The sequence below is a fragment of the Pleuronectes platessa genome, chromosome 10 (genome assembly GCF_947347685.1).
Source record: "Pleuronectes platessa chromosome 10, fPlePla1.1, whole genome shotgun sequence".
NCBI classification, from domain to species: domain Eukaryota; kingdom Metazoa; phylum Chordata; class Actinopteri; order Pleuronectiformes; family Pleuronectidae; genus Pleuronectes; species Pleuronectes platessa.
This window is the reverse complement of record NC_070635.1, coordinates 8,992,778-9,006,549: the sequence shown is the minus strand read 5'-3', so window position 1 is coordinate 9,006,549 and position 13,772 is coordinate 8,992,778. Positions and strand designations below refer to the sequence as shown.

General features: G+C 43.0%; 1 protein-coding gene across 2 annotated transcripts in view; it reads left to right on the top strand.

Moving 5' to 3' along the window:
* The window catches only part of LOC128448977 (nectin-2), an 80,406-nt gene extending 66,888 nt beyond the window's left edge, over positions 1-13,518 (top strand). The window contains exons 7-10 of one of the 2 annotated variants that reach the window (XM_053431900.1): positions 9,954-10,089; positions 10,228-10,285; positions 10,412-10,495; positions 11,957-13,518. In XM_053431900.1, the coding sequence (XP_053287875.1) occupies positions 9,954-10,089; positions 10,228-10,285; positions 10,412-10,495; positions 11,957-12,148 (470 nt within the window). In that variant the 3' untranslated portion in view covers positions 12,149-13,518. Of the gene's footprint in view, positions 1-9,953; positions 10,090-10,227; positions 10,286-10,408; positions 10,496-11,956 lie in introns of both variants that reach the window. The other variant, XM_053431899.1, reaches the window with a different exon arrangement.
* The last annotated feature ends 254 nt before the right edge of the window (positions 13,519-13,772 follow it).

Below are 13,772 nucleotides of genomic sequence, written 5' to 3'. Positions count from 1 at the left end.
ACTGTGGCAGGGAACACGCCATCTCCCCAGAGAGACACACAAACACACCCCATACAGCTTTTTAAAATGTCAAAATGCACACACACACTTGCACACACTCTCACATGTACACTCACTAAGAAATAGAGGTGTAGCAGTGACCCCTTAAAGGCTACAAACAATTTGTCGTTGCAGCTGAACTCCAGGTTACCAGCATTGTACCTTTTGGAAATTGAAACCCTTTTATTCTTTCCACTCTGCGACTCTGAGAGAACATTTCCAAACCCGCAGTGACAAAAATGGTCCTTTATGTAAAAATGTACCTGTCGGAAACTGGTACCTAATAAAGTACAGTCGGAGCAACAAGCTCTTGTGTATCTTGAATTCAGAGTCACAAACATTCGCAATTGCTTCAATTTAACTAAATCAGAGTTTCACATGTTAATTATTCCCGTTTATAGTGAAATACAATCGGTGTATTGTTCAGCTATAGGCTCAAGACCTAGAGAGTCGAGTGCAACAAAACTTCATTTCAAAAGTTGAGTTAAAAGTACATAACAAAATGCAAATCATAACTCACACGCGAGAGCTGGAGTTAATTAATTCAGTGTTTTAACACTTCGTTCATTAAACCGTTTCAAATGCAAATCACAGGAGCAGTTCAACACATCGAGCCATCCTGACAGATTCTGTAGATTTACTTTTGTGTCTCTGTTCTCATATCTTTCATATCCGTCGTGTCAATTTGTGTTTTGTACTTTTGAGTTTACAGACACGTCTTTGGCACTAGTTTGAGCCAGACACTTGTGGAAATGGGAACTTGCACAACAACTACTCTTGCCAAAATGTTGCAAGCCTTTATCCAAAGTGTCTCAATCCAAGATACAAATTATCATCAGCTGTTTGTGTGTCCGGGGATGTTTGGTCCAATCGTCTCCAGGTTTGAGGAAATCCAGTTGCTGTTTAATTTCATGTGTCATTTGGTCAGAGGGTTTTTTATCTATTTATTTATTTATTCATATGATTTTTAGCAGGATTACGGGGCAAAGAATGACTCAACCAATTTCCATGAAGTTTTGTAGAGGGGTGCGTGCGTCATGACACAAGAAGAGAAACTCTATTAAATTCTGGTGCAGAGCTTGGATGCAAGAATGTTTATTTTATTAAATTTTTTTACATTTCCTTAGAGAATAATTCATGATGAAAAAATTCAGACATATTAAGGCGACGGATATTTATTAATGTTGTTTCATAAGGGGACTGTTGGGTCTTGATGGAGATACGCACACTCCACTAGAGCCCTTGTAGTTCTCAGCTTGTGAAAGGTCTAATCACAACACAGTTCTAACAGCATACTCGATGTTGTCTGCAGTCATTCCAGAGACGCGTCAAAGTACTTCTCCCTGTAATTCTACCTTTCTTAAGTTGCCACTTATTTTATAAAGCAGTCTGAAAATCAAAGGGTCGAGTGATAGTTGTGTACCTACACTTTAACCTTTGGAAAATCACCCGACATGATGAAGGGGAAACTATCCGACAGCGTTTGAGCTGCTGACGATTGGTCAGAGGAGGAGGATCCGTAGCTTAAAGGCAGCAGCACAGAAAGCAAGGCTACGAGTTGTAGTTGGTGGTAGTCCTGCCAACATTTAATTTCCTTTGCGTAGCTCTGGCCGTTTGTTACACGTTTCATTGGCATCGAGCATCATCTGCACATCTCTGCAAAAGGTTTGAATAACAATCAGAAGGGATAATCTCTTGTGAGCTGGTTCGCCACCGCAATGCAACAGGATTACTCCAGTGTTTCCGAATTTTGTGCTATTGAACAGCTGACAGCCACAATTCATGCAAGCGTGGGGCAAATTAAACTGAAGCAAACTTTAAAAAGGTTCTTGAAAAACAAATTCTCTGTGCAGACAGCTCTTACTCAGGCCTGTTCTCCATGATTACATTGAGGTTGGCAGGGTATTTACAGTGAAAGACCGAGGTTGGAGCTTTGCTTTAGACTGATAGTGCACTTCAGCTGGTTCTGACTCTAATGAAACAAAGCTCTCTCCTCTCTGCCAACCAAGAGTGAACTTTGCGTGAGGACATGCTTCAGGCTGTGGGGGCCAAATGGGTTGCACTGTCTGCAGGGGCTCCATATAGGGAGCACCTATGCATCAAATAAACTCATAGAAAAACATTGGCCCACAACAACAAAGACTAAATGGATAAACAACAAAACAGTGAAAATATACACACACAAAAGTAATGATGGCAAGTGGAAGCATTTCACTCTGATACACAAGACTTCCAGATTTAAAATCTTCAATAAGTTATAACATGGTTGATGTGTGATGATTACACAAATAGTTTTATTCCCAAGATGTCTCCCTATCACATACTGAACTACGACACTACTCAGTAGAGATCATACAAACACCACGGGCCCAACTCAATCCAAGTGCACCAGATGTCACACACTCGTAGATATCAGTCCCCTGAACATGCCTTATTGAATCACACAAACATGTAAACATCTTTTCAACATTTATAATCACCCGATAAACGATTTTGTCCATAGCGTCGTTACTAGACCAGTCAGTCTCTTTCGGTTCCGGCCAACATGTCCCTGTGGTCGTTGGAGGAAGCAGCCACTGAATTGAGACTCAGCTCTTTTCAGCCTTCTTCACAATATGACTCTGGGTAACATGAGAATGAACAAATACCTTAGGTTACTTCCCTCTAAATTTCCTTTGCTTTGTTAAATCCTACTCGGGCTCTAATTGCTTTTTAAGTTCAGCAGTACACAAACTCCTCCCAACAGCAGAACTAACCAATGTTTCCATGTCAGTAAAACACATCTGGATGATGAACCTGGAACACAACCCCCTGCTGGTGCTGTAATGACATGGGGCTCAGAGCCGGTTGGCATCTGAAGGAAAAACCCATTTGCTGATCCTGCAACAGTATTAAAACTATTCAATTATCATTTCAATTATCGTTTGCATAATAACTGCAAATAAAAAGTAGCTGATATCATGAGAATTCAAAGCCAATTAAGTTATTAATGAAGCTCAAAAGTATCCTCCGAATTGGACGTAAACTCCCACATTCCTTTTCTAGTCAAATAAAGCCAACTCTCTTTATCAAGATGTTGTGATCACTGACTGGCTGCATCATTGTCTTGTAGTTTAAGCATAAGAAAACTACAATGATGTCTGCTGTCAGCAATGGTGTTCCATTAGAGCTCCACGTGTCTCTCCAGAAGAACCTTCTCTGTGCCACAGGGACAAATGCACCTTAAATGATTCCACTGTTTCGCTGCCAGAGATTTTTTTTAATCCTCAGTTCATGCAGTTGAAATGAACAAAGGTTGAACTCTGGAATCGCAGAAGATTAGAAATGAGCTGCATCGCTGATCTGCTCCAACTAAATAAAACCTTGGCCACAGCATCCCCCCACCCCCCTACCCCCCTACCCCCCCACACACATACACAAATTCAGTCAGCGTTTCCTTCTGTCAAATTGTCAGAGGCCGTCCTCTCCCAGACGTTGAGCTGCTCTTATTGTGGGAATCAGCCGAATCAATCGGATCCGATTTTGTTTTGCGAAATGAATTTTAATGGCGTCATGAGTGCTGTGATGACAGCGATGGTGATTGTGGTCGTGGGTGGAGCAGGTCTTCAGCTGCCATGAGGCGAGTGTCAGAGTAGCTGAGGCACTCAACACTGTGGCACTTGCATTGATTGTGAATAATTAAAGTGTGCCTGTGCCTGTGCCTGCGCGTGTGTGTGTGTGTGTGTGTGTGTGTGTGTGTGTGTGTGTGCTCAGTCCTGCAGCTCATGTACACTCCCTGTCTCTAGCTTTACTTTGTTCTATAACGTTTGCTTTTCCTTTCTTCCTGGTTTCTGTCTCACCCTCACCCCTCCTTCCCCGTTTCCCGGCTCCTCCCTCATTCCATTCTGTGCAGTTATCTATACTGTTGATTATTGGGTTACTGTATTACCAGGTACGCACAGCTCAGCCTGAATGAAAGCGTCAATAGATAGACAGGGTGTGTGCTTCGCCAAGTTAACCTCTGAAACTAAAGGCTAGGATTTCTCTTTCCTCTTAGTGAGCAATGAGATTACATGTACTGGTCTTTATCTTAATCTCTCTCTCAGAGGCCGTCAATTCATTCTGTCCTAATCTCATCTCCAGGCCCCTCCGCTGTGACTGTGGCAGCCTTGTGTTTTTCTATGCTGGGCGTTACCGCGGCCGCGTGATTCAGCAGAGTGCAAACGGATAGAATTTCAGCCGAAAACCGGTTCGACTCGTCGCATCCGAGCTTCGCTTTCAGTGAAGAGCCTTCGCAGAAGTTTCCACTGACGTTCTAAAACCAACAAAGCAACAAAAAAAAAACACTGACATTAAAAAAGGGAATTCTAAATCAAAAAGTGTTTGCTCTTCCAAGTGGTGGTGGGGGTGATCAAACACTGTGGATTGGTTTAATTAAATAGACATTTCTCACTTGGCTGAAAAACATACTGGAGAGAAACTCGGGGGGGAAAAAAGATGTGAGGGAGGTGGATGACACGCGGCGAAGAAATTCACAACATCACCGCCATAGGGCCAAAGATAACTGCATGTCTTGGGTTTGGGATATTTTGGTGGATTGTCCTTTTTGAAAAGTCTAGTAAGCCCATTTGGAAAGAATGTGATCATCAGCCACAGTGATGTTTTTCTAGTTACCTCCTCAACACCAAGGTCAACCACTGTGCATATCTGAATTTTGTTCTCCGGAACTGAGAGTTTCTCATTTTCAGTCGAAACCTCTGCAGGTGTGTGCAGTTTCCCTGCGTGGCGGCCAGTTTTGGTGAAGAGGTCAGGAAAGGTAATGAAAACAGACTTATCTCACCTCATTAGGCAGCAGTGATAAGAGATGCAGAGGGAGAGGCCAGGCCGATTTGTGTGTGTTGTATCACCGGGGCCCGGACAAGCAAATTCCCAATTACACCGGCGGTGCAGCGGGATGATGGGAATCGTGATGGGCAGCGAAGGAGGGATGGATTGAAGCGGAGGGGGGGGGATAAATGCAGCGAAACCCCCGTCCTGTGCGGGGAAGCTGAGGATAGGGCAGCATGTTAACCTTAATCCCTTCAGGGAGAGGAGTAAACACACAGGAAGAGGCAGAACAAGGGATTGAGTGGGAAATAAAGGGATGTGAGATCTTTGTCTTCCCACTCTCCTTCATCCTCTCAGTGTGTGATCAGCCCGTTGCTGGCATCAGCAGGGAAATCCCTCTGTACTTATCTGAAACCATCCCCTTAATCAGGGCCTTCATCTGCAGTCGCCTGGCACTTCCTGCTGCCTCACCCTCATTTCCTCTTTTGGATTTCTCCTCCTCTCACCTACTCAATGTCATCATCCCCCCCCCCCCTCCCCCACACCTCTCCTCTTCAGGACCGACTCTCTCTCCTTGACTCACTTCTAATGAATCTTCATACCGGAGTACTGAGCTTTCCTGTCGCTGACTCATATGCCCAAGTTTTTCAGGACTGATGATCCATCCCCCCCCCCCACAACTGTCTTAAAACGGAGTTGAGGAGAACAAAGTACAAAGTGAAAAACTCTATAGCCACTGGCTGCAGACTTTCAGAGATTCAACCATGCATTCTAAAGCTGGAAAGATTCTGGTGTGTTTCTTTTTTTTCCGAACTTAGTGAAGTGGTTCTGTGGTAATTTCAGAAAGTTTCACTCAACCATCCAGCCTTATCTCCTCTTCCTCCACTCCCACTCCCCCCCCCTCGTCTCCTGTGCCCCGTGGGAGAGCGGTGGCCTGTGGTTGACTGGCTGGCCGTGCAGGCGAGGTGTGAGTGATGGAGCGCTCCCATACTGGAAGGCGTACATGTGGATCTGACTTGATGGTCCCTGCATTGATCTGCTCACAGGGCTGGAGTTGACCTTTAACTGGGTTTTAACTGGGAGGACCCTCTCGTTCGCAGTAATGGAAATAAATGCAAAGTGGTGGTTCAGATTCAGTGTTTGGGTGTGCGCGTCTGTTTGTGTCTTGACGCGTACGTAGGTATGCCTTTGTGTTTGCATGTGAGGGGAAAGGCAGCAGGGCAAAGGGCACGCTGCAGACCAGTGTGTTTGTGTAAATATGTCAGACTGAGTGACGGGGAGGCAGCACAGGATGTCAGCTGCCTCTAAATACAATGTGTGTTTGTGAGCATGGTCTATACATTGGTGTGTGTATTTTGCGTTTTGCATGAAGGTAGATTTGCTCCTCAATTGTGGACGAATACATGTCTGTTGTACGTCCTTGACGAAGAGCTGCATGGATTTGAACACACACAGACATCTTCTCTCTCTCTCTCTCTGTCCGTCTGGGGTATTTCATTAGCGCGAGACATGTCTGGTGTCCCCGGCCAACACGGAGGGCGAGCTCTCGACTCAAGTCATTCACACCCAGGCATCGCACCTCAAGCCACACAATTGGCCTCTTCCCCTGCAGCTCTCTCTTCTCCATCGGAGGTCAGCGAAGGGGAAAGAACAGATTTCTACCTGAAACCTGCCGAGTGCAGATTACATTGGTTGCATAGTGACGCAGAGGGGTCGGGGGTGGGCCGCGGTGAAAAGAGTTTGAAGGAAAAAAGACTGAACATGGAGGATGAGGAGGAGGTGATGATAAACAGACACAGCAGTGGAATGAGGAAGCAGTGAAAACAAGACACTAGGCAGGTATCAGGTTTACAATGGAAGTGTCCCGTGGCTGTTTGGTTTTAAAGTGACACAGCACCCCCACGTGGACGGTCCCCCATATTACATGACAGGGATTTTATAATGGTAGATGTTTTTTAATCCCAAATGTCACTGTCAACAGTTGGATCTGTAATAAAGCCAGAATGCCAGCGAGTAAATCACATCCAATCTATTGTTTGAGAGTACATGGAGGCATCCTGGCCTTTTCCCTCCCGTCAGTGTTGTGCTATGCAAATCAGCTCTCGGCTCCTATTGAGTCACTAAATTAAAAAAAAAGGAAAAACACAGCAGAACCTTCAGGACTTTGAAAAATGCCACAGGAAAATGTTCCACGCTCTCCATCGCGACAGCCCTCGGAGAGACTTGATTAATTGTTCCGCATCGTTCATTTTGAATTTCCTCCTCAGACTCTGTGTCTTATGGTTGAGCTGAAACAAAAAGTGTTTTACAAGCTTCTGGTTTGACTGTTGCATGAATAATTAGCTTTAATTTCCTGCAGCTCAGTCTGAATTTCCTCCGCTGGGTAATAGCTGCTCTTCATCATCATTGCCTTCAATAAATAATGTGTAGACACTTTTCTTTGCTCTGAATCGAATGTTGTGCTGACAAAAGAAACAACGTTTTTACCAAGAACATGATTTAAACCGACTTTAATATAATTGTATCACTTTAATCTGTCACAACCTGAAAGGAGAGGAGTAAATTCATAATATCATATTATTATACTAGAAAATACCAGAAACTATCTAGTCTAATGTTGCAGTTTTAATATATCAATCAAATAATCCTTATTTCACAGTATTTGTATTCAGCTATTGCAGAAATAAAAAATAGAACCTAATCTACACTTCATCAGTTTTGCAACATATGTAACACGGCTCGACAGTAAAATTAAATAATGAATCTCTTCTCTGCCCATAAAGTTTAAAACCACAACCTTCACTCAGGAGGAAAAATTATACTTCAACTGATGCAAACATTTTTATAAGTAAAAGTACTTCATGCAGTAAATACACTTAAATATCCTGTTTGATTTGAATTTTGAGAATAAGATGAGTAACATAAGAAACACACATTTCACACTGTACACATAGACGTGCCGTGCACAGTTTGCGTCCCTACAGAGGCATAAAGGTACTTTAGATGCAATGAGGGCACCACATGTTGGTTCTAGTCCCAAGACGGGAAGAATAGAAGTTTTGCACAAAGGAGAAAAAAACAACAATGTAAACTTATTTGCACCCAACAGAATAAAAGTAATATAATTAACTCAGTCCAGCCCATTAAAGTATTTCCTTTAATTATATCACAGGAAAACATTTTGTTTCATCTTTTAAAATAGTTGCAAACTTAGTGACTTTGATATCCACTTTCATTTCCTTCTGTTTTTGTATTTCATTTCACATTCACATGTTTTATTTTAGTCTTGTGAATTCATTGAATTGCAAAAACCAGCCGACCCAAAGTCATTTGTGAAGGTTACGTATTCAAACCTAATACAGGCCGTCTGTGTGAATCAGCACAATGAAAAGTGAAGGTAGAGTAAAGGGGAGAACAGGCGGGTCAGAGCAGACGAGATGTGTTGGCCCGTAATGAGAGCGAGAGAAAGACGAGATCATTAGACTTTTCAATGTGCGGAAAATTATTTTAGGAGATATTCAAAGTAGTCTATTGTTGGAGGAAAATTGTAATTAGGGGACTAACAACATTCAGTCGTGACCTTTCCAATTACTACGACCAGAGTTTGTTCTCATCAGATGAGCGTCAGATCCTCTCTGCCCTCCACCACCCCCTCATTAGCATAATCCCCTGGGAATATGGGGGGGATAATGAGCCGGGTTGCACCTCCAGTAAACACACAGTGTGTGTGTGTGTGCGAGTTGGTTCATTTTCACGGGTAGTCATGGTTCATTAGTGGAACCTCTGCATGATTCCTCTGGTTCGTCTTAATCACCCCTGTGACTTGACACTCTAATCAATACCCTTTCTGTACTTCCTCACACACCCCCACACACACCCTGCCACTCTCACACGCACACACACACACACACACACACGCACACACACACACACACACACACACACACACACACACACACACACACTCATTTCTTCTGCTGATCCTCTTTTATCATTATAAGACCGGCGTTAATCATGTAGTGGTTCCCAGCCCGCGGTGCAGGACTCCTGAAAGCAGCGTCGAAGCAGATCTAAGCTGTTGGAGGATAATTCACAAATGGAGAAGATTATAAAACATATTTTAACTTATCAACAGTCAGAAAGAAAAACATTGTTGTGAAGTAACATTATTTATCAAGGGCGACTGATTCTAAAGCTCTCAGCTGCATAAGCCATCCTCTTTTATAATCTTTGAAGATCGATGAGCAGTTGTCAGGTGATCAGTGAAGTTACTGGTCTCAGTCATAGACTGTGTATGAAGATGGACGACATAATGTCTCCCCACAAGTGACTCCAAAGCATCTCTATCACCCTCTGGTGGCTGGCTGCAGTGTAGATCATAAATCCTGCTTCTTCTATGTTAGTGGATTGGAAATGGCCCAAACTAAAAAGTCAAAGTTCATGCTGAATATTTTTTCTCTTATAATGGTTTCTGTCGTTTCTAGTAAGTTTGGTTTTCCTTAGTTATTTGATGCTATAAAAAATGGTAAAAATACAATGATTGACAGTTGAGATTGACTCATCATTGGTCAAGCGAGTGTATGGGTGGGACTTCGCTACTGTTTCACCATCCCCTGAACACTACTGGGCAGACTGGATCCAAATGCACAAGATGGTGGCTACCTTATCGACGATATGTTGCCGACATTTCTGGATGGTGGGAGGAAGTGGAGATGCGTCGCCCATCTTTTTATCAAGTCTGAATCGACTCAGCCAAGAAATAGTCGAGCACAAACCGGCTAATTGTTCCTTTCTCAGTTCAGTTTCAAATGAGCTATAATACATTAAGTTTTGATCTTTTACAGTTTCCACCAGACTCTTTATCTCCCGTGGCTTCTAAAAGTCCCAGTTGCTCGGCTCACTGCTCATTGACACATGTAGAGAATGACAAGAGGCTTCAAGCAGGCATTAACTGGAAGGCTCACAAGGCCAAAGGGTCAGGAACCATCGTGTTAAACCAATAAAAAGCCAGTGAAGCAGGATCTGACCGCTGCTCCTTTCAGCCCAACAAGTTATTCATGTCCACTTCTTTGATTTCATCCGTTTTCTCTCTTTTCCTCTTCCTGCAGACACTCGTCTTCCAGAGAAAGGTCCGACCACAGGCAGCATCATAGGAGCCATCATCGGAGTCATCCTCCTGCTGGCCATCATCGGAACAGCCATAGCCATGTACCAGAAGCATCGCAACAAGAAGCATAGTGGAGAGTGAGTACCAGCGTGTGGGTGACGAGTTGTTGTCCTCTTCACGCTCAGATGTTTGTTGTGTGCTAGATGAAATGTCACGCAGCATGTGTCATATATTTGTTGTGACTCACTAAGCGGCTGTGTGTGTTTGTGTTGCAGTGGTCCACCTAAGTACAAGCCCCCTCCCCCCAAGAAGACCAACAACATCACCAACGGGGTGAGTGGCCTTCGACACACGTCTGAAATAACAACAACAACAATATAAACAGCTGAACGCTTGTGTCAGATACCAATCAAAGAACTGTAGGCAGAGTTATCAGATTTGTTCTTTTGTCTTCAGCAGGGGAACCCAAGTTATGTCCCGGTGGCTGTGGACAGACCCCTACAGACCCAGTACTACAGTACCCAGAGTGATGAGCCGGTCACGGTAAGGACACGTGTTCATCAACAAGGAGAAGGTGTCGGATCCCTGTAACTGAAATGGACAAAACTCTGTGTCTGTCGTCCAGTGCTTCACTGCTTAATTTAGAACATGTCTTATTTAGTGCATTACGTTCATCAGGGAGACGTCTGAGGATGATTCCCATTTTTATTCATTAATTACCAACTCTTCAAGCCTGCTGGATCATTAGTGGGTCTGTTATGTGTTACACGTGTGTTATATGCAGCCCGGCCTCGTAGGAATGCAGAGCGTGTGTTCCACAAGGAGCATCCTTTATTTATAGAGCTTATCCTTTTGAGGGTGGTAGGCAGCGGCTGTGGCCAAACCCACAGGATACTGGGCGAACATACAGAGAAATAATTACCATTCACATATATGAACAGTTGAGCTTCTCCTTTTAACCTTTCATTCAATCTTCGTGTTTATGGGGGATGAAGCTGGAATACCAGGAAGAAACCAGAGCTAACACAGCGACAACATGCAGACAATCAAACAAACTGGGATTCAAACTGGGAATCTTCTTGCTGTGACGGTGCTTAACACTGCACCACTGTGCCGCTAGAATATAATGCATCATTAAGTAATTGCACAGTTACAGGTTGTAAATATAATGCAGTGTTTAGTTAAATTAATTAATCCAATAATCTGGAAATTATTTTTTTTTAAAGGAACAATGAGGGTTGAAATGGTTCATGAAAGACCAGATCTTTCAATTACTTCATCAGTTGTCAATTTTTTTTTGTGGGTAAATTAGGATGTTAATTTGTTTCTTTTATTCTGTTATTGTATCGTCTCATTCAGCTGCAACCTCCCTCACAGAGCAGCGTCTAAGATCAGCCTGCTATTCTGACCGAGTGGCCATTTATTTTCCCCCCTCTGCTTCTGGGCCGTGATTCAGTCTGGAACCAGTCTGATCTCACCATTGGATTTTAATAAAACTTTGGTTAACGGTGTGTGACACTGAGTCATCGCCGCGCTGCTAAAAATACACAGATTAGCCCGAGGAGCTCACAGTGACAGTTTACTCGTCAGATTCTGCCAGAAATTCAAAGCAATGATGAAGATTTACATTTGTATGTTTTCACTTTGTAAAAACAAGACCAAGGTTGAACATGACAAGTAGATAAATGACACTATTTGAAATTTGGAAAGTCATTTTTCTCTAGTTAAACTGATGCAGTGTAGTGATGTTGATATCATCTTATATGACATGACTCAGGCTTTTAAAAGGCAAATTTATAAATAGCTATTTAAATGAAAAAAATGTACATAGTTATAATAATATCAATAAATATTATTAATGTTATTAATAATAATAATAGGTCAACATCAGAGCGTTTGTATTCTAGCACTGTTTAAAAACCAGGAGACACATGTTTTTTAATCTGATCGATGCAGTTTTAATATACATTCTAACATACGTGACCGCTGTCTTATCTCCGACAGGACCTGGATGCTTACCATGAAGATGAGGATAGGGAGCATTACCTCTCTGCTGCCCCCTCTGGCTGGGATGATCCCGGAGACAGCGAGGTCCTGCCTCCCTACATGCGCACTGACAGTGACCCCCACATCGATCACCAGGGCCCCCATGTCGACCGCGGGGATAGCTTTGTGTCGCCGGCCATGTTTGTGTGATGAGTGGGAAGCCCCTTCATACACTGGCCTGTGTAAATATGAGTGCATGCATGAGTGTGTGATTGAGTCAGTGCTTATTTCTACCTAAAATGACACAGACATGAAATGAGCTCCATCTCGGGAGAGCCAGAACGTGTGAATATCAACATTTGTTACGTAGTCATGAATTCTTCTGTTGCTGTTGTGTGTGTGTGTGTGTTTTTTTTTTTTACCATTTTAAACCCTGATCAGCTTGAGCCAGCAGGATACAAAGTGCACTATATGCATGACTGTAGCATACAGCTATAGAGATATAATGAACTTGTTTTTCTTAAACTGGAAATAAATCAAAGACGATATAGTTTTAGGTCGATTATTCGGTTGAATGTAACATAGTCAGGATGCGTTGTAAGTACGTGACAGAGGGCGTGGAGCAGTTTTACGTTTGGTGAACAGCAAACTGCGTTGCATTATGAATGTGGAGCTGTCACACACATTATGAACTGGTTAGCAGAAGCACAATCGATGTGGGTATGACGTGTCCGCTCTGTCGGCTCTTGTTGCTTTCCGAACCCAGGGGGCGGGAAGTCGCTGTAAACCAGGCGCCCTGTGGAGAAGCCATTAGCTGCAGTTAATCAGGCGAAGGGACTCGGAGGCTGTGACGGCATCAGGGTGTAAACGGCAGTGACGAGGGGGGGTTGAGTGCTGGGGCAAAACTATATTTATGTTCATGTTTGAGTTTGATTTCAATAGTTGTTGTTTTTTTACTTGCGTTCTCTGCTTCTGGCCTTTGCCCTCCGTGTGAAAATTCAGTGCCTCTCAGTTGGGTTGGTGAGTTTGTGAGTGACTTTACTTGATAGCACCGGCCTCTAGCCTCTACTTGCATCCATCCATCCTTAAAGCCATATTAGATCAGGAAACAGAGGTTAAACACGGTGCTGTCATTTGAAAGGATATCTGTTACTTCAAAACCACTTTTTTGTCCACTTTGTCTAAAAGTGTGCTGACATGGATTAGGACAAATCTGGATTAGGCCCATAAAATCTGTTGCAATTCATCAGGATTAAATAGTTCTGTATGGAGTTCACACAGGGGTTGACACAGACCCTGCTAGTAGACTGACATGTCTGTCATCATCATGGTTGAGGATTAAACAGGTCAGTAATAGTTGGTAAGATTTATTAAGGAAATAATTACTGGTTCAAAATGAAATTCTGTGTGTCTTTGTGTGTTTTAGTGCCAACCAGGTGTTTATTTTGTTCAGTTGCCTTGTGAGGACAGCAATGTATGTTTATCTTTGAATTAATGTTGATTTCAATCTGTGTTGGTTGTCTGCATTTTTCCAATGTTGTTATTACAGACGTTGATTCAATAAACATTTTTAATCATGATCCTTTTTGAATCCTTGTTAATTAACATGAGTTTGTCTTTTCTATAACTGGGTTGTAACTCCACCGTTTCACCACATGGCGGCAGTATGGACTGAGAGGAGAACAATGCGTTCCATGGCTGGATCATCTTCTGACGTCTAAAGCAGAAAATATTGAATAGGTTTTGAAATGAATGTATTTAGGTTATGAGTGAATATGGTCACTGACGTTCATCATCATTGTCTGTATCTCAGAGCGGATCTGCAGTGCCCACA